The following is an 18,476-nucleotide window of genomic DNA, read 5'->3' on the forward strand; positions in this document are numbered from 1 at the left end:
TGTATCGATACCCCCGGTTTTAGGTACTGAGTTACTCGAAAGCGAATCGTGGTTGCCGGATAGGTAGTAGAACATGCGGTTTGCGATGATAGTCAGGTGCTCGGGGAGGTACAGCGATGCGGCGATTATGAGGAGGGAGAGGAGGAGGAAGAGTACCGAGTCTGTAAAGATAGTTTATTAGTGACTGTTGCAAGTGGGACGATCGGTCGGTGTGCGAGGAGAGCGACGAGGAAAGGGGCGGTGGCTCGTCTCAAGGAATTGGGTTTGGGATGCGATTTGATGCGGTAGGACAAGGTGTTTATGACGTACTGAAGATAAACTTCTCAGTCGACGTCAACATGTACAGCGAGAAAGTGACTTCATATTGATAGCGCTTGCGCTGGAACCAGCGGAGGAGGGCGGATGGGTACAGCATTGCGGCGACGAGGAGCGTGGATGCGCTGGCTAGGAGGAGGATGGCGGATAGCGTCGTCGTGTCAATCATAGACCTTTTCGGTATGCGTCGTCGTGTTTGCGCGTGCGAAAAGGGCGTGTAAAGGCGCAAATGTTAGGAGCGGTAGATGACGGGGGAGATGAAGGGTTCAAGGGACGAGATTCGGAGCAGGGGTGGTCGATTAGCTGATTGCGATCGCTCCCGAGTAATCTAGCGCATTCGCTCAACAGCATCATTGACGACCACGAGTGCGAGAAGTCTCTACATGGTACCAGCAGTACTAATGCTATCGCGATGCCTCCGCCGTACTATTTCCTCTAATCCACACCCAACGATGCGCCCTCTCCCCTCCCTCCTCCGCCTCCGCCTCCCCACGCCAAACCTCCAAACCGCTTCCCTCTCCACCTCTCCACCCCTCAACAATGGCAAATCCCTCCCGCCCCGCACCCCCCTCCTCGACGCGGATCTAATCGAAAACTTCCTCAAAGGCTCCGGCCCGGGTGGGCAAAAGATCAACAAAACCTCCTCCGCCGTCCAGCTCAAACACATTCCCACTGGTATCGTAGTCAAGTACCAGGATACGCGGTCAAGAGAAATAAATCGGAAGATGGCGAGGCGGATTCTGCAGGAAAGGATTGAGGAGATGGAGTTGGGGGAGGGGGCGCGGACGAAGGTCAAGGCTAGGGAGAAGGCGAAGAAGAAGGCTAGTAGTGGGAAGAAGGCTAGGAGGAAGTATAGGGCGCTCGCGGAGGGCAAGGAGGGCGAGGGTGAGGGCGCTGTCGAAGAACGCGATGCGGAGGTCCCGGATGGTGTAGAAGATGAGGGAAAGCTCCATGGTTTGGAGAGGAACGTAGAAGCCGATGATACGACCAAGACGCGGGGTGGTTGATGATCCCCACGGTCTACGACTTCTTTACACACATTACGAAGAGTGTGTCGCCATGCTGCGAGTCCCAATGATGGCAAGCATATTGGTATGGAGAGGGAAAGATCCAAGCACGCTCTACGTGGCCAGCCGTCGAGTCGGCCTAGATATGTCGCGATCAGACTACACGTGATAGCCGTAGGCCTTCATAACAGCGTCGCTTGCGATCGGAGAAGGGCAGAGATGGGCCACAAGAGTACCGCGAATGCATGTTTGCTGCGGACTGGCAATATTTGCGGTCTGCGCGATATCTCATGTATATGACGGGATGGTGGTTGGAGCTGTCATCATGCTCAGGGCGGCGAAGTGAAAAACAGTCCCAATGACAACGACAGCCTTTCACTTTCGAATCAATGGAAAATTCTGCGAATGGAGTAGCGCAAGGGCCTCGACGCTTTCTCGACTACTTCTTCGGCTTGATTTCGTCTTTCTTATTGTCGCACATAACCTTCCTCTGGTTCAGCTTCATCCTTTGAATACGAGTTACGACTACCTCGGGCCTTGACTCGACATCTTCGACACCAGCTTCTTCAATTCATATCTCGACATGAGGTCGCTCAGTAATGTTGCGTCACGCCGCTTCGCCGGTGCCGCAACGATCCGAAAGTTCTCAAGCGCTTCCAATGCGCGTCTGACAAGGCCTGGCTGGAAAGTCAACATCGACACCCACGGTGGAGGCCCTCGGTATCGCAACTTCAGCACATCCAACAAAGCACTTGAAGGTTTCGCATACAACCCGTTCACCAAGACACTTCCGTTCAGAAAGCCACTTCCGTTCCTCAGCCCGAAGTGCCTCGGAATCAAAGACGCAGACTTCGCATGGTTCGTGGCCCTCAACGTCGCCGTCCGTACCCATAGGAACAGAGTCTACCTGTCACATCCCGACTGCACCCCGCGTCTCGTTTTGCACGACTACCAACACACCCTGCGTGTCGTTGCCGACGCCGAGTGGATTCTGCGGAAAGAACAGAGGACGCATCAATGGGCTCGGGACATAGATTCCACACTCCTGTGGGTACTATGCATGACGCACGACATCACCCACGATATGAGTGACGCATGGTATCTCTCCTCAGACGAGAAGCAAAATCAATGGCAAATCGTACGCGAGTTCTTGAGGGCAGCGGGATGCCCACCCAACATCATTTGGCAGGCGTCTTGTCTCGCTGCACGCCTCTCGGGTGTTATTCAGATTGATGAGCAAGGGTTCACCGTTACCAACTTCTCTCACGAGCAGCCCATCCACCGCATCTTACGGGATGCATATCACCTCCAACGACTGGGCGCTGTGGGCGTGGCTCGATATTTCTATTTCCATGGTACGGATGAAGGATACAGGGAACCTGGGGTTGGTTTTGATGTCAGTTGTCTGCGGCATATGCACGGCGGGCAGTACGTCGAGCGGATGACGACAGAGACCGGGGCGGAAATGGCGCACAAGCGGTATATGTGGACGACACACAAGTTTCTGAATGGGTGGGATGCTGAGAATGATGTGGGCTCTGTTGTGACGGGGCGAGGGTTCAGGTAGTGCTGGATATGTGGTGGTTCCAGTGGTATACACGGGGATGCATGGATTACTTCTCCTTTGAAGGAGCAAGATAGTCCTGACTTTGCGCGGCAATGAAACTCCTCTCCTGACTCTTCTCCTGTTTAGTCCTCTTGGTGCGCGTGAACTGCCTCGCAATCTGACCCCACAATCCCACCCTCTTCACGCCCTTCTCCTCCCTCCACATCCTCCTATCTCTCACCTTGTCAAACGTCCCCTTCGCCATCGCTCCATGCGCCTTTAACGACCTAACGACCTCCTCTTTCTTCTCCGGCACCCTACAAGGCCCCCTCTCAATAAGATTAAAAATCGGGATGCCAACCCACCTCTCCTCATCAGCCACATGCCCCAGCTCCTCCAGACAGTACCTCATCAGCTCGATATCGCTAGCTGCTGTTGCTAAACCTACGACATCACCTTTATGTCCGCAATCCCGATCTCTGGTTTACGGAAAGTGTTGTACGGAGGGTTTGAAGATGAGCTGGCGGTACCCGACGGCGATGTCGTGCGTGAAGTAGCATACTTAGGCGATCAGAGAGAGATGCAAGAAGTTGATGAGTAAGTTGATGGGGCCATGTGAGCGGGTTGTTCCTGGCTACTTCCTGGCTATTGTGTGAGGTATCACGGGTGTTGCGATGGTTACTTCTTCCGTTCCGTCTGCATACTCGGTCAGCAGTATAGAGACGAACGGAGGCTGTTGGAACTCAATTGCATCCCCATCTGCCAAGTCCAGACACCTCAAATCAGCGGGCCTGTCATCGTCTTGCTAGCTGCCCAGCATATACAGCAACGTCAAACCCAACACCACTCTCATCCGTGTAGAAACCCCCGGCCATACACATCCCCCAAACCGCATAGCCAAGCCCCTTCCACCCCATCGCAATGTTGTCAAAGCCATGCAGCATCCCGTATTCCTCGCACGCCGCATCTCCCTTACTCAGATCTCAGATTGCCAAAAATAGCATGCCGCAGGGCCGCCCAGCGTCGCTTCCAGCCGTTAGGGCCGCAACGGCAACCCACAAAGAGCTTACTGCTACCCCACCGCAATAACACGAAAGTCATGCTTTGGAAGGCCTGATCGCGCTGTGTTGCCGGAAATACGATAATAAGTGTTGGTGGATTAGTATATGTTTTGGGGGCGAGGGATGGAGATGCGCGAGGGTGACGGGGGGACACAGACGTCATTTCCTTATGCGGTCTGACCGGAGCTTTGCACTCAGCTCAGGATACCCCTTCCAACGCGACCGCCGCAACCTTTTCTTTCTTTACCGCGCAATACCATTAACTTTCCCATTGTTGCACCTTTCCGCAATGCAACACTACCATGCACATGCCTCTCGTACGAAATCCAAGGACCCGTTGAGCGGCGAAATTGCTTTTCGTCACGAGCGCCCGCCGTTTAGGCCTCTGCGTAGTAAGCTCGTATTAGGACCGACCGGGCACACAGCTGTCCTAAGATCGACACCAGGGTACACTGTTCGAAGTGGATCTTAGAGCGTAGAATGAGTTTTCGTTCGTGTTGAGTGGAGCAATCATTCAATGGAAGGTCGTGTCGAGGCCGTGCGGCTGCTGCAGGTACGGGAGGATGTGCAGCGAAGGAGGCGAATGGCTCGTATTGGTTGTGGTCTTAAGAGGGTCAATTTGCCCTTGTGTATAGGCCTTACTTTACTCTACTCTACAGGCCTTGGTCTTGGTCTTTGCTTTTCCCACGCTCGTTTATTAGGGTAAGCTTACCTTGTCGGTCCGTTCGTTTGGTCCATCTTCTTCCGGTGGTTTGGGGTATACTACGCTCTTTCCTGGTTAACTTCGTCGACTGAACTCGGATTGTCGTCTTCTCAACGTCGCTATGAAGTTCCTCGTTTCACTTACGGCAGGTCTGCTGTCCATTGGTTTGGCATCCGCCTCGCCAGCTGCGCCGCTGAACAAGAGAGCTGTTTCCACCGACGGAAGCTGCGGAGGAGCAAAGGGCTTCACTTGCAAGGGTTCCTCGTACGGCGACTGCTGCTCTCAGTACGGATGGTGCGGAAAATCCGCGGATCATTGCGGTGCTGGCTGCAACTCAGCTTTCGGCACATGCACTGGTAGCACTACGTCAAAAGCAACTCCAGTAACGGTCAAGACTTCGTCGACACAGGCCCCACCGCCGGCATCAACACCGACTAAGAAGGTCTCACCAGATGCGACATGTGGTGGCACCAAGGGTTACACATGTCTGGGGTTCGCTGAAGGCAACTGCTGCAGTGCGAGTGGCTGGTGTGGTTCAACATCTGCATACGTGAGTACCCGCCTACGCTTTGAATGACTATATACTGATTTTAGCAGTGTGGAACTGGATGCCAGTCTGGCTTCGGAAACTGTGGCAGCAACACCGGATCGGGATCTACTACCAGCAAGTCTTCTTCAGCTGCACCATCGTCAACACCATCTGGATCTGGATCTGCTCTTCAATGCTTGAACGGAAAGGATGTGCCGTACAAGATGACCTCGGATGCTGAGTACTCTGAGCTCTCAGAGCCCTACAACTTGCGCGTTCCGTTCAAGCCGGCTGTCATCGTTCTTCCTACCACCAACCAGCACGTTCAGGATGCTGTAGTGTGCGCCGCTCAAGCTGGTCTCAAGGTTCAGGCCAAGTCAGGCGGTCACTCTTACGCAAGTTTCAGCTCCGGTGGCAAGGACGGTGCCATGCAGATCAACCTCCAGTCTTTCCAGACCATCCAACTCGACAAGAGCTCTGGTATTGCGACAGTCGGAGGAGGTGTTCGCCTGGGCAACCTAGGAGACGGTATCTACACCCAAGGCAATGCTGCCGTAGCCCAGGGTACCTGCCCCGGTGTCGGTATCGGAGGCCACTACACCCACGGCGGCTACGGCCACACTTCTCGCCACTGGGGATTAGCCATGGATCAGGTCGTTGGAGCGGACGTCGTCCTCGCCGATGGATCCCTCATCAAAGCCTCATCCACAGAGTCTCCCGATATCTTCTGGGCCATCAAGGGCGCAGCCGAGTCCTTCGGTGTCGTCACAAAGTTCTACCTGCAGACGCACGCCGCACCCGCCAGCATCACATACTTCGAGTTTGGCTTCACCGGCATCCACGACTCCAAGAGCGTGTGGACAAACACCTTCATGCACATCCAGGACGTCGCCAAGAACGCTTCTGTGGTGGACAACCGCGTCTCCTTCGGCATCTACCTCGACAACTACGGCGGCTACAGCCTCAGCGGCGCCTTCTTCGGCAGCGTCTCAGAATTCAACGCACAAGTCAAGCCCGAGCTGCTCCGTAGCCTGCCCAACCCCACCGCCACCGTCCAGTCCATGGCCTGGTACGACTACATGGTCAAAGTATCCGGCAAGACCAGCATCAAGGAGCCTCTAACCGGGTACGACGAGCACGAGGACTTCTTCGCCAAGTCCGTCACCGTCCCTGAGTCTATTGGTCTCACTTCCAACGCTCTGGATGCGCTGTACGATTACCTACAGACAGCCGACGGGACGGAATACTACATCATCATCAACCTCTACGGCGGCCCTGGCTCTGCTATCAACAGCAAAGACACCGAGTTTGCTGCCTACAGCGATAGGGATAGTCTGTGGGTGTTGCAGAACTATGGTTATGGGGGTGATTCAATGGAATTCATCAATGGGATTAACAGTGCTATTATCGATGCGCAGCCGCAGACGTCGTTTGGCGCGTATTTGAACTATGTTGATCCCAGTTATGATGCTGCGACTGCGCATAAGCTTTACTATGGCGATGCTGTGTACAGTAGGCTGGCGGCGTTGAAGCAGAAAGTTGACCCGAAGAGCGTGTTCTGGAATCCTCAAGCTATTGGTGCGTAGGAGATGGGGTGGTTGATGAATACGGATGGGTAGATGGGTGTTTGGGCGTTTTTGCATGGGAAGAGCTCCTCATGTATGTCGGGTTGCGTGTACTGTTTATGATCTGTTTAGTAATGAAACCATTGCAACATTCAAGATCACGTCCATTTTCCCCTACGTGGATAATTCAAAGTGACACCGCTGCATCAATCCCCCATCTTGACCACAGGTTCATCTGCTTTAACCGTCTGGTCATGAAGCTCATGAACATTGTTAGCTTCCATCTCATACCTTAACGGCAAGACCTCAGACACGACCGCAGGCTTATCTTCCAGCTCCCCTCCCAATTGCTCCAACCCCTTCCCACGCGGTTGACCAAGCTCCAGTATATGATTCGACGGCGCTTCGTAGACGTCTCCGCTAGGATTCTGACCATCTCTATCGGGCTCGTACTGTTCAATTTCGGTAGCTGGTAATTGGTGTGATACCCTTCTTCTCTTTTCCTGGAGACGCCGAAAGAGTAGCCAGCCAGCTGCTATTCCAAGGGCAAGCGTAGCGGGTATAGCTATGCCGAGACCGATTTTGTGGCCTAGACGGAAGTCGTTGTGCATGTGCTGGTGGACGTTTTGGTCGTGAGGCTTCGATGGATCGGCGATGGTGCTTGTTGGAGTGTTTGCGGTAGAACTCGTTGATGTACTCGCTGAACCTGTACCCGATTCCGTACCTGGCGTGCCGGATACTCTTGAGGCCGACGTCGAAGCCGATGCTGAAGCTGCAGTTGACAATCCTTCTGGTGACCAAAACGACCGCGTCGGCGTAGTAGAAGAACCCACCGCCTCAGACGACGCACCACTCCCCGCGATAAACCCATCCACAATATTAAAATACTGACTAGTATCCGAGTCCCCATCCACGGAAAAAACACTAAGAAAGAACAGCGTCGACTCCTCCAGCCTCGCATTCGTCTTGACATTCCACAGGTAACTCGTTCTATTCACGATACTCGCTGGGGTTCACATATTAGCTTTGCTTCTGTAAGTAACTTTGGAAGCTACGGAACGGAGCGGCCCTTCCTACGCATGGATGAACTTACGCATGATGAACTCGCCGTCGCCGGTCTGGTCCTGGCCGAGGGTTTTGACTTGGTGCAAGACTAGGTCGTAGGGCCCTGTTTCGTCGCCGGGATACCATTGGATGTTTATGGTGTAGTCTTGCTTGTAGGTGGGGGGGTTGCTTAGACCGCCGTCTGTGCCGTGGGTTGGGGGGTTGATGAATTGGATGCCGAGACTGGATGCAAGTGGGAATAGTAGGGATAGCAAAGCGTAAAATGCTAGCGTAGTCATGACGGACTGGACTATCTCCAGAGAGTAGACAATTGCGAGACTGATGATTCCGTAACAGTACTTGAGTGGAACGAGTGATGGTAAACAGCGAGTGACAAGAAACACACGCTGAATGAGATCAGAAGCTGGCAACCGTGCGAAGCAATCGCATGTAGTATCATGGCTCAGACTCCACCCCTCTCATTCCTCTTGTTCCAGCAGCGAGAGGCGTAGGGTGCAACAGCGCCTTGCCACGATGCGCCCTCATGCTGAAACTTCTTTGTACTCATCGGTTTTGGGTGTCAGCCTAGGGTCGACATGATGCAGCCGCCATGATAACTGAAGCAAGCCATAAAATACCAGAGTATGAAAACGAGAAATACATGTAGGTCTGTTCGGGGCCGACAGATGTTCGCACGGGTCCAACAGATGAAAGGGTCCCCAACATTAGCCGTGATCTTAGATCATCAACCCCAACAGACCCATGTATCAGCGCTACCGTGCCACATCAAGCGAGATGTGATAACAGAAAGTTAAGCGCCACACACTCAGCGCAGGGTGAATAATTAGAATTGTAACCGCCCCTAAAGTCTGTGAGCTGCAGGTACCGGTCTCACTGCGGCGTTCGCCCACCATTTGTATAAGGATCGCCCCTCCATGGCGCTTTGCGACCTCGTGCCCTCCTCTTTGTCTTCCCCCCTTTGTTGGCTTTTCCCACCATGTCACTGTCACTACCCAAAGTTTTCAATCATTACACACTGATCGCGCTATGCACATTAGCGTTGGTTTACCACTTTCTCTCCATACAAGACCACTTCACTGTCCGTGCGCCGGGTACGCCCGCGATAGCGCAGCCACCACCGCAAAACGGCGGGTTTCCTAAACGCATTTGGTACAAGTTGGGCCCTAATGGCCTTTCTGAAGAGACGCGAGCATGGACCGACAGCTGTGTGAATAGCAATCCTGATTATCAAGCACACTTCTTGACGGACGACGACGGCGATGAATACGTGAGGAAGACCTTCGCGGAATCCCGACCGGACATCGTCGACGCCTACCTCGCATTACCCGTCCCTATCTACAAAGCCGACATGCTGCGCTATGTCTTGCTGTGGAACGAAGGCGGAATCTGGTCCGACCTAGACGTCTCCTGCGAAGAAGGTGTATCCATGGACGAATGGGTGCCAGCCACATACCAAGGAATCGCTTCGCTAGTAGTAGGCTGGGAGTTCGACCAAGGCTGGCCCGGTGAATATGTCCGCGAATTCGCCAGCTGGACGATAATGGCCAAACCGCGATCGCCACACATGATGCAGGTCATCGAGGATATCCTCCAGACACTGCGAGACAAGACGGCGGAGCACAACATTCCGATCCAGAACGCGACAATGGATATCATGGGGGATGTTGTTGATTTTACGGGTCCCCGGCGCTTGACGCGCAGTGTTTATACGAGCTTGGGGAAGATGCTTGATAGGGAGGTTGACGCGCGCGATATGATGGAGCTTGTGCAGCCGAAGCTGGTGGGCGATGTCTTGGTCATGCCGGGTCGGTCGTTTGCGGCGTCTGCGAATACGTATAAAGAGGAAGAAGAAGCACTCTTACCACCGAAATTGGTTACCCATCATTATGCGGGGACTTGGAAAAATGACAATGGTGGTGAGCAATAGAGGAAAACAATTCGGAAGTCCTTCAAAGAACGCCAGAACTGCGTCCATGAGCATGGTCGGGGAGCAATGGTGACATTTTTATTACGCTTCCTGATCAAGATACGTTTCACCATTGTCGATTCGCTACACGCTTTTCCAGGGTCCTACCGCCGCCTCCACCGCTTTTATCGTGTTGAACAGTAGTCTTGAAAAGGCTGTAAGCGCCATCGGTCGTGTTGTTGAACATCCTTACTCTGGCTGTACTGAGTCCCCCTCTCTCATCACTGAGATAGAATCAGGCCAACGCTTTCGTACCTAAGGAAGATCCGGGTTTCCGTGACAACATTGGAAGTGCCAGTCACCACAGAACCATTTGACGACTCTCTCAAAAGGAGAGTCTCCGAGTTTTGGGCCTTGGTAGCAAGTGAAGACGCGAACCTTCTCCTTGGCGGAGTTCACGTAGATCTCTACGCCAGGCTTCAATGTGTACCACGTGCCTCCATCGATCTTCGCGGCTTCGTAGCGGGCTTCTCGGTTGACAAAGAAGAGCGTAGGATAGCCACGGATCACGTGAGCGGTGATCGTGCCTTTCTCCTTATGGATGCGTACTTCGTTGGGTCGGTCGAAATCGAGGTCGTCAACATATTCTATCTGGTTGTGTAGCGCGATAGTCCATACCCTGGCGCGAAGTTCTGGAGGCAGGCGGAAGAAAAGGTGGAAGGTCCGTGTAGTGGGTGTCTTCGACCATGGAGACGGCCGAGAGAATCGTTCTAACAATACCACTGTATCGTCATCCGAATCGCTCTCAGCGCCGTAATAGATCGACATGGTGTTGGCGAAGCTGTGTCGGTGGGAAGGTGGGTGGGAGTTGCTAAGGCAATCCGTCCGCGGCTGAAGATGGTCGGTTGCTTTTTTAGCGAAGACAGAGTAGACACGGAAATCTGTAGGAAGACTAGAGAAGCGAAACCGAAAGAATTCCCTACCAACGGCCTAGGCAGACGCGTTTGCTTGGTGGTGACGTGATGCCAAGCCTCACGTAGTAATTCACCATGGACCTTGAGGTGCGCCTGTGCATACCACAGATGAGTCGAAATCATCGGGGGCAATGATAATAATGTTTATTCAGCATTGAATTCGAGACAAATGTCTGGCTCTTCGCGCGCGCCGTCAGAGTCAACTGATCAAGGAGCTTCTTGGGTGCCTTCCGCACCCATCGTGAAGTGTCGCGGTTGAGGCCCCAAGAGCAGGTCAACAAGTAATCATACCGCGCAGACCATTCTCCGTAAACTCGAAGCAAGAATGATTGAGCAAAAAAGCAAAAAAAGCTATGCATCTCAACCATGAAGTGAAGAAACATTGGTGTCCTCCCCCCCAACATCTGCTGACAGTCCCACCCGCAAAATCCCGCGGCTCCTGATTCGTCCACTTTCTCCCAGCCCGCCAAGCCCAGCATTCCCGCGCTTTCTCTGCCGCATCAACCTCACCAGACATCACGCCAGACATCACCCTTCCACCCGCGTTTAAACCCCCAACGAACTCGCCAAAGATGTCTGTCTCATCCTTCGGCCACCACGGCAAGACGCCCGCTGCTGTCGTAAGTTGTACCCGGTGCAATTGGAGGCGAGCGGTGGTTTGGGTTTGGCGATGACGAAAGAAGAAGGAAGGAAGCTAATAACTGGGAACAGAGCATGCGCAGCCCGTACAAGGCGTACAGGAGTCCTTTCGGTCCTCAGTATGTATTTTCCGATATCGACATGGGCGCGAAATAGGTGGCGGGCGGATCGGGACTGGGTTGGGAGGGATTGGGGAGGTGCGGGAAGAGAAGGGTGGCTTGCGACGCTGTGATGAGCGGCGGTATGGGCAATTGGCAATCAGGCACACGACCGAATCACACCCGAAAAAGAGGAGGATAAACCCAATCCACGCCCGCGCCGCCGCCCTACCCGACCCACGCCCGTCGCACTCTCGAAGCTTCAGAAGCTAACATACAACCACAGATACACCATCCCCAAGAACTACCACGGCCTCACCCTCAAGCAAGCCGCGAAATAGTACGTCTTTCCCTCCCTCCCCCCCTCCATCCACCCATCCAACACCCACTAACACCCATCCTAGCGGTGGCCTCGCCGCCGGCTTCGGCGGTGTAGCCGGATTCTTCGCCCTCTTCTTCTTCGCCGAAGTCCCCAAGGTGCGCGACGACATCATGAAGAAGATTCCTATCCTGGACAAGTTCTTCACGGTTGAGATACCGCCTGAGGATAACCCTTTCTGAGCGCTTCCTTATTCGACGTGGATGAGGAGAAGGATGCATGGGTCGGGATGTATAATATGGAAATCGAGGGACAATTGGCATTGCAGACAGGGAAATAGACCGCTTTTGTCTTTGTTGATATTTTGCTTGGGGTGACTGTGTTTGTCATTATGTGGTGTGCTTTTGGCTTGGATGTGTTGAAGGCTTGTTATGTGCTTTATCGTATCTTTGTCCATGATCTGCTCAATTGCTAGACGTCACCACAGACTCGTTGACGCCGTATGACAATTCGCCACTCATAACTCCAAGATATTTGGTCATTGCTTCATTTTCGCGTGACTCTTACATCTATCAAGATGCTATCATATGTCATCCACCACTTTCCCCAGCCATCCTCTCATTCTCCCACCAAAGCTTAGTTCGTCGGCAGCCTTCCAACAACCTCAGCCATCTCCTCATCAGTGTAGATCCTGAAGCCCTTGTCCTTGGTCACACTAGCCAACTGCACATTCTTGCTATCCAGCTTCTCCTCCATGACCTGCTTGAGCGTCTTGAGCGTGAGCACCTCGGCCTCGGGGAGCGTGAGCGACTTGTGGAATTCGTTCTGGAGTTCGGCTTGCGCGCCCTCGGAGCCGGAGCCAATGGCTTTGGCGTCGTAGCGGTAGAATGTGCCCGAGGGTTCGGCGTGGTAGCTGTGTGTGTTGTTAGTATGTGATCCCAATTCCCAATTTCAGAGCTGCGGATGTTGTAGGAGAGCACATAGGAAGATGGGAAGAAGTGACATACAGACTCGGACCATCCTCATCATAACCCGCAATCAGCAGCGCGACACCAAACGGCCGACTCATGATGCTCTCCTCGCCCTCAGCACCCTCACCAAACCTCAGCGCCAAATCACATATCGCCTGCGTGCAGCTCTCCACGCGCAGTGGCTCGGCGTAGTTGAAAGCGTGGTTCTGGCTCTCGACACGCGCGTGCTCGATCATGCTGCGGGCATCGGCTTGCAGACCCGACATGGCACATCCGATGTGGCGGTCGATTTCGACAATCTTCTCTACGGAGCTGGTCTCGAGGAGCGTGGAGGTGACGCGCTTCTCTACGCCGAGGATTACGCCTTCGCCTGTTGCGACCTGTGGTGTTTTGTGAGTTTGTGAAGATTGGCGGTGGGAGGGGTGGACGTACGCCTATTGCTGTTGAACCGAGCTTGATGGCTTCGAGCGAGTATTCGACTTGGAAGAGACGGCCTTCGGGCGAGAAGGTGCTGTGGGTTTGTGAGCGGGCGGGCTTGTAGTGGGAGGCGCGGGGTGGACGAACTTGATACCACGGTCTGGAGGTTTAGTTAGTATAGATTCTACTGTATAATTGCTCTAGGAAGCTTACCATATTCGCTTCGTGCTATGAACTGCTCATGTTAGTACAAGAGCTCCAGCGGGGTTCATTGAGGCGTACCATGGCGGCTGTTTGTGCGGTGAAGTGATGAAGGTTTGTGGTGAGATATCCAAGTGCTTCTCGAACAGGGAAGTCGAGATTGGGGGCGTATAGGCGGCGGTGAGGTGTTGCGGAGTTGTGTTGGCGGCTTGGATGTTTCTCTAGCTAGAGAGAGCTTCAGGCAACATGAACCGCGACATCGCGCTAGGGCGGGATGCCAAGACTTGCATCTGATACTCAACTCCGCCTTCAGCATTCTCACTCTCTTAACACAACTATCAGATACATCAAAATTTACAGTTACAATGTTGCATAGGTGTCAGAAAGCTGAACCATAACAAGCGACGGTGGACCTTTGCAGTCGCATCTATCGGCTGCCCTCCATCGGTACATCGTCTGCCACCAACTTCAAGGAAATACTGGAAAAGTAGCTCACCGCTTATTGTCACCAAGCAATATTGCGTCCGAGATATCTTCACGAAAGAGATGTATCTCCGGGAGCGTTCTCATCGCATGCTGACAATCAATTCGCCACCGCGCTTTGCCAACTTTTGGTAATACCCATGGAATGCTACAATATAGTACTCAGATGCTGCTGAACTTTAGAATTGTAGTTAATGTAGTTGTGGAGCTACACCTGATAAACCACCTGTATCGCAGTTCAGTCTCACCGAAGTCATGCTGTCAACTTTAACGGAGTGATCTTGGCCGTACGCGCCTGAGGGTAAGATGATGAGTTATCTCAGTATCAGTCGTACAGTCAGGTCAAGTCACCTGGCTATGCAGGTACTCCGCGTAACGTCAACGCAGGTATCTGCTCGTGCCAGAATCATGTTGTCCGCAATTTCGGGCAGCTTCTCGTTGGGTACCGTGCGCGTGGCTAGAATCCCGATAGAACGCGGGAATATCTGCAAGCGACCTCACAGCCACGATATCCACCCGTTATCTCCCAAACTCGAAGATGTCGCAGAATGCTCCGAGTGCCTAATCGATTAACCAAGCTTCCATCGACATATCGAAGCTGTGGTAGGGGTAAAGCTTAGCGTACCGATTCGTGACATTGGCGCATGACGCCGGGACGAAACGCCTTCCAAGACACCAAACCGCTGGAGTAATTCTCCGCATCCTCTACCTTTCCAACATCAACTTCGCTTCTTTGCCCGAACTTCAAATTCTTGCATCCCGCATCCGCGGATAGAAAGCCGATGATGCGCGTCATAGCTCGGATCGAATGTGCCTGGCGTCGGCACCGTTTCTCCTGAGTTCGGACCAGCAGCGCTATCCACGTCACCATATTCTGGAATCTCGGCCTGCGACCATGATGGATGGTGCATCCGGTGCTGTCAACAACGAGCTCATAACCACGGTAGTGCGCAACGCCAACGGATGACACGGGACATGTGTCTACCATACACACGCATGAGGGTGTCGCACTCGTGTTAATGAACAAACTATTGGTCTGAACAGCCACACAGGTGTCGACAATTTTCGATAAACCCGCGTGTGCCATGTTGCACGCCCATCATGAGATGTGCAGCTCATCTCCCGCGGCGGGGATGATGTCGATGCTGTGTTATTTTTATCCGGATACGACCCTATACCGGGGCTTGACGTCGCTGTCTGGCCGTTGAGTATTGCTTCTCCACATGGGCCAATGATTAGCGAGGACGGGGCGAAAGGGTCGTTCCCTGTCTTGCCGCATCGGGCCTTCTAGAATGCTTGGTGAGCTTCAACCGTCGACGACTGCGATGAAAGCAGCAACATACGAAGGATGCAAATGTTGGGACGGTATGAACAGGCTGTTGTTGAAGAGCCTGCATGCCGAGATTGCTTGACCAGGCTTCAGGGTCGGGATCGCCGCCGGCATCCGCGTTCCTGCGTGCCTGCTCGTTCGAGAAGCCACTAATTAGCTGTGACCGTGCGGCTAATGCACGTCCGATGAATAGCCTTCAGACGGCAGCGACGTCTAGATCCAGCAAAACGTCACCGGCGAATAAAGACTTCGCTGCGTCCTGCTCACCATTCCTCGCCCACGCCGCTCTCTCGCACCCTTCTCACTTCTCAAGACTTCATTCTACGCTTTTAATATCGTCTTCTTCCTCCTAATACCACCACTATGCGCGTCTCCTCCACCATCCTCGCCGCTGCAGGCCTCTTGACCTCGGCCAACGCTGCCATCAAGGGCTTCAACTACGGCGCCAATTTCAACAACAACCAGGCCAAGGTGCAGGCAGACTTTGAATATGAATTCAACGCCGCCAAGCAGCTTCCTGGCACCAATGGGTGGACCAGCGCCCGTCTGTACACCATGATCCAGCACGGCACCCAGACCGACGTCATTGAAGCCATCCAGGCTGCTATCAACACCAAGACCGGTCTCCTCCTCGGCATGTGGGCCTCCGCCGGCCAGGCCAACTTCAACAACGAGATTACTGCTCTCAAGGCCGCCATTGCTCGTTACGGCACTGCCTTCACTGACCTCGTTGAGGGTATCTCCGTTGGCAGTGAGGATCTCTACCGTGTCACCCCCACTGGTATCGAGAACAAGTCCGGCGCCGGTGCTCAGCCCCAGGAGCTCGTCAACTACATCAAGCAGACCCGTGATGCTATCCGCGGTACTGCTCTCCAGGGCAAGCCCATCGGTCACGTCGACACCTGGACTGTCTACGTCAACGCTACCAACAACCCCGTCATTGAGGCCGTTGACTTCATCGGCATGGACGCCTACCCCTACTTCCAGACCACCATGAACAACAACGTCGGTTCGGGCAGCCAGCTCTTCTTCGACGCCTACCACCAGACTGTTGCCGCTGCCAAGGGCAAGCCCGTCTGGGTTACCGAGACCGGATGGCCCGTTAGCGGCGAGACACTCAACCAGGGTAAGCCCAGTGCGGATAATGCCCGCATCTACTGGGAGGACGTCACCTGCCAGCTCGTCAAGGACAACGTCAACCTGTGGTACTACATCCTCCAGGATGTCCAGTACGGCAACCCCGTCCCCTCGTTCGGCATCAAGCCTGCAGGTGACCTGATGCAGGTGAAGCCTCTGTTCGACCTTTCTTGCCCTGCTGGTTCCGCACCCAGCAACCCATCCAAGAAGGTCTCCACCGATGGCACCTGCGGATCTCAGGGAGGTGCTACTTGCGCTGGCTCGCCATTCGGTAACTGCTGCTCGCAGTACGGATGGTGCGGAAACACTGCCGGACACTGCGGTACCGGTTGCCAGAGCGGATCGGGCACTTGCACCAAGGTAAGCTAGTACCTTCCAATGCTCCTCTTGTCACCTATCCTGTCGTCGTTCCTGTATTCTTTGTCTGCGCTCTTGTCTGTTTCTTGCAATTGCCTTTGTTCCGTCTCTGCCCCGTACGGGGTTGCACGGACTAATGGCCATTGGAAGGAGCCTTCGAGCAGCAGCAGCAGTATTGGGATGTCAACGGGTATTGGGTCGACGAGTAAGAGGGCTGAGGAATTCTTGAACCAAACAGTCAGAAGCTAACATCCCTCAGTAAATGCTCCGACATCCCAGCCCACAATTGTCACCATTCCAGTAATTAGCTTTGATCGGCCGACTCCAACAGCTCAGAGTTCAGCACCGCTTTCCGCTTCGTCCACTGGAATTGGTCTTGAGAACATCGAAGGCCTACCGCAACCAACCTTTACCCCTCTTCAAGAACCATTCGAATACCCCCACCAGCTCATCCCCATTGACAAGGCCGACCCTACCAAGGTGATTGGCAACGGATACACGGCCCAGCTATCACCTACCATATCAACCGTGTTCGTTTACGATATTCGTCCTGCGTTCGCCGGCAAAACTTGCACTTTGGCTTTACACATGCCCCCGCCCTTCCCCATACCCGAAACAGCACCCGTTCAAATTCGCACCCCGGGTGGTATCAGCGTATCTCGCCTCGCCAACCAAGTTCCCGATACTGTTTCCATGCAGAGTGTCGGCAACTCAAGTCTCGTTGGTGTGATACAACTCATCGAGCCTGCTCATCAATACAACGTCGCTAGCTTTCCTTGCGAAGCTGGCCAACGGGTTAGTTACCAGGTGGACTCAACCAATGGTTTGGATATGAATTGGTTTCAGATGACGTATCCTGCTCTCGGGCTGTTCATGCTGGTTAGCTAGATCGGAGGACGGTAATGTGGAGTGGTGGCAATGTGGACAACTGGGATGTCGACTGTATTGTTACGAACCTAAGAGTCCTAGATCCTTCTAATGTAATGTTTGCACCAAGGACACGTATCTTGTTTATGTCGTCGTGTGATGTGCTAGTCCGACGTCTCACACTCAACGCGTTGGTTGAGCGTGAGATGCCGGAGTAGCATATCACAAGGGGATATGGGCATGAGCGGAAACGGGTGTTTTGCTGCTATATAATTATTGTGCGTATTGTCTACGTAGTCGCGTGGCTGGGTTAGAGTCGGGGGTGAGGTGGTGAGATGTGGCTGCCCGTGAGATATCACCGTGGGATGTGGCTGACCGTGAGATATAACCGTGAGATATCACGATGAGATATAACCGTGAGATGTGGCGCAGGATGAGATATGCTATGTGAGATGTGGCGTAAGGTAAGATGTGAGATGCAAGACGTAGCTAACCATGAGATATGCGATGTGAGATTTCGCTAAAGGTGCGACAAGACGTGAAACATAAGCTCTACAAAATAACCAACTGCGATCTTCTTGTATTGAACTAAAGTCGCTTATGGAAAGACTACTTAGGCTCGAGCGCGAGAGGCAGGAAAAGGATAGCTAGCTGCGAGATAAGATGCGAGATGAGATATGCGACGTAGCTGGCCGCAAGAATAGAGTGCGCCTTTGACTCAGACTGCTGTCTGGTCTTGTTTGTGCTAGTTATTAAGATTGTGTTTTGGTATACAGTATCTTTGCGGCTGCTTTGATAAAGTGGTAGCTCACCGTGAGATAAGATTTCAGATTTGAGATGTGAGATGTGGCGGATCCGTGAGATGTGGCTGACCGTGAGATGGAATATGAGATATGAGATATGAGATCTGAGATCTGCACCGTGAGATGAGGCGCACCGTGAGATGAGGCGCACCGTGAGATGTGGCGCACCGTGAGTTGAAATAT

The 18,476-nt window shown here is 53.4% G+C and overlaps 7 protein-coding genes across 7 annotated transcripts; 5 read left to right on the plus strand and 2 right to left on the minus strand.

Annotated features, from left to right (window-relative positions):
• Positions 1–767: 767 nt before the first annotated feature.
• J4E87_007068 (uncharacterized protein) lies at positions 768–1,322 on the plus strand (the record flags this gene model as incomplete). The annotated part of the gene is made up of 1 exon (XM_049378665.1): positions 768–1,322. The coding sequence occupies one exon, from the start codon at positions 768–770 to the stop codon at positions 1,320–1,322; it is 555 nt and encodes a 184-aa protein (XP_049231686.1).
• Positions 1,323–4,753: 3,431 nt separating this feature from the next.
• Positions 4,754–6,747, plus strand: J4E87_007069 (uncharacterized protein; the record flags this gene model as incomplete). Its single annotated transcript, XM_049378666.1, has 2 exons — positions 4,754–5,182; positions 5,230–6,747. 2 exons carry the CDS (start codon positions 4,754–4,756, stop codon positions 6,745–6,747), a joined length of 1,947 nt encoding a protein of 648 aa, XP_049231687.1.
• A 2,020-nt stretch (positions 6,748–8,767) lies between these two features.
• On the plus strand, positions 8,768–9,718 carry J4E87_007070 (uncharacterized protein; the record flags this gene model as incomplete). The annotated part of the gene is made up of 1 exon (XM_049378667.1): positions 8,768–9,718. The coding sequence occupies one exon, from the start codon at positions 8,768–8,770 to the stop codon at positions 9,716–9,718; it is 951 nt and encodes a 316-aa protein (XP_049231688.1).
• Positions 9,719–10,012: 294 nt separating this feature from the next.
• J4E87_007071 (uncharacterized protein) lies at positions 10,013–10,525 on the minus strand (the record flags this gene model as incomplete). Its single annotated transcript, XM_049378668.1, has 1 exon — positions 10,013–10,525. One exon carries the CDS (start codon positions 10,523–10,525, stop codon positions 10,013–10,015), a length of 513 nt encoding a protein of 170 aa, XP_049231689.1.
• Positions 10,526–11,243: 718 nt separating this feature from the next.
• J4E87_007072 (uncharacterized protein) lies at positions 11,244–11,969 on the plus strand (the record flags this gene model as incomplete). The annotated part of the gene is made up of 4 exons (XM_049378669.1): positions 11,244–11,291; positions 11,383–11,429; positions 11,695–11,748; positions 11,813–11,969. The coding sequence occupies 4 exons, from the start codon at positions 11,244–11,246 to the stop codon at positions 11,967–11,969; spliced, it is 306 nt and encodes a 101-aa protein (XP_049231690.1).
• A 394-nt stretch (positions 11,970–12,363) lies between these two features.
• Positions 12,364–13,400, minus strand: PUP2 (proteasome component pup2; the record flags this gene model as incomplete). Its single annotated transcript, XM_049378670.1, has 6 exons — positions 12,364–12,640; positions 12,735–13,078; positions 13,131–13,209; positions 13,263–13,275; positions 13,329–13,350; positions 13,398–13,400. The coding sequence occupies 6 exons, from the start codon at positions 13,398–13,400 to the stop codon at positions 12,364–12,366; spliced, it is 738 nt and encodes a 245-aa protein (XP_049231691.1).
• A 2,092-nt stretch (positions 13,401–15,492) lies between these two features.
• J4E87_007074 (uncharacterized protein) lies at positions 15,493–17,511 on the plus strand (the record flags this gene model as incomplete). The annotated part of the gene is made up of 2 exons (XM_049378671.1): positions 15,493–16,626; positions 16,960–17,511. The coding sequence occupies 2 exons, from the start codon at positions 15,493–15,495 to the stop codon at positions 17,509–17,511; spliced, it is 1,686 nt and encodes a 561-aa protein (XP_049231692.1).
• Positions 17,512–18,476: the final 965 nt, after the last annotated feature.

The sequence above is a fragment of the Alternaria ethzedia genome (genome assembly GCF_023757985.1).
Source record: "Alternaria ethzedia strain BMP 0044 chromosome Unknown scaffold_18, whole genome shotgun sequence".
NCBI classification, from domain to species: Eukaryota; Fungi; Ascomycota; class Dothideomycetes; order Pleosporales; family Pleosporaceae; genus Alternaria; species Alternaria ethzedia.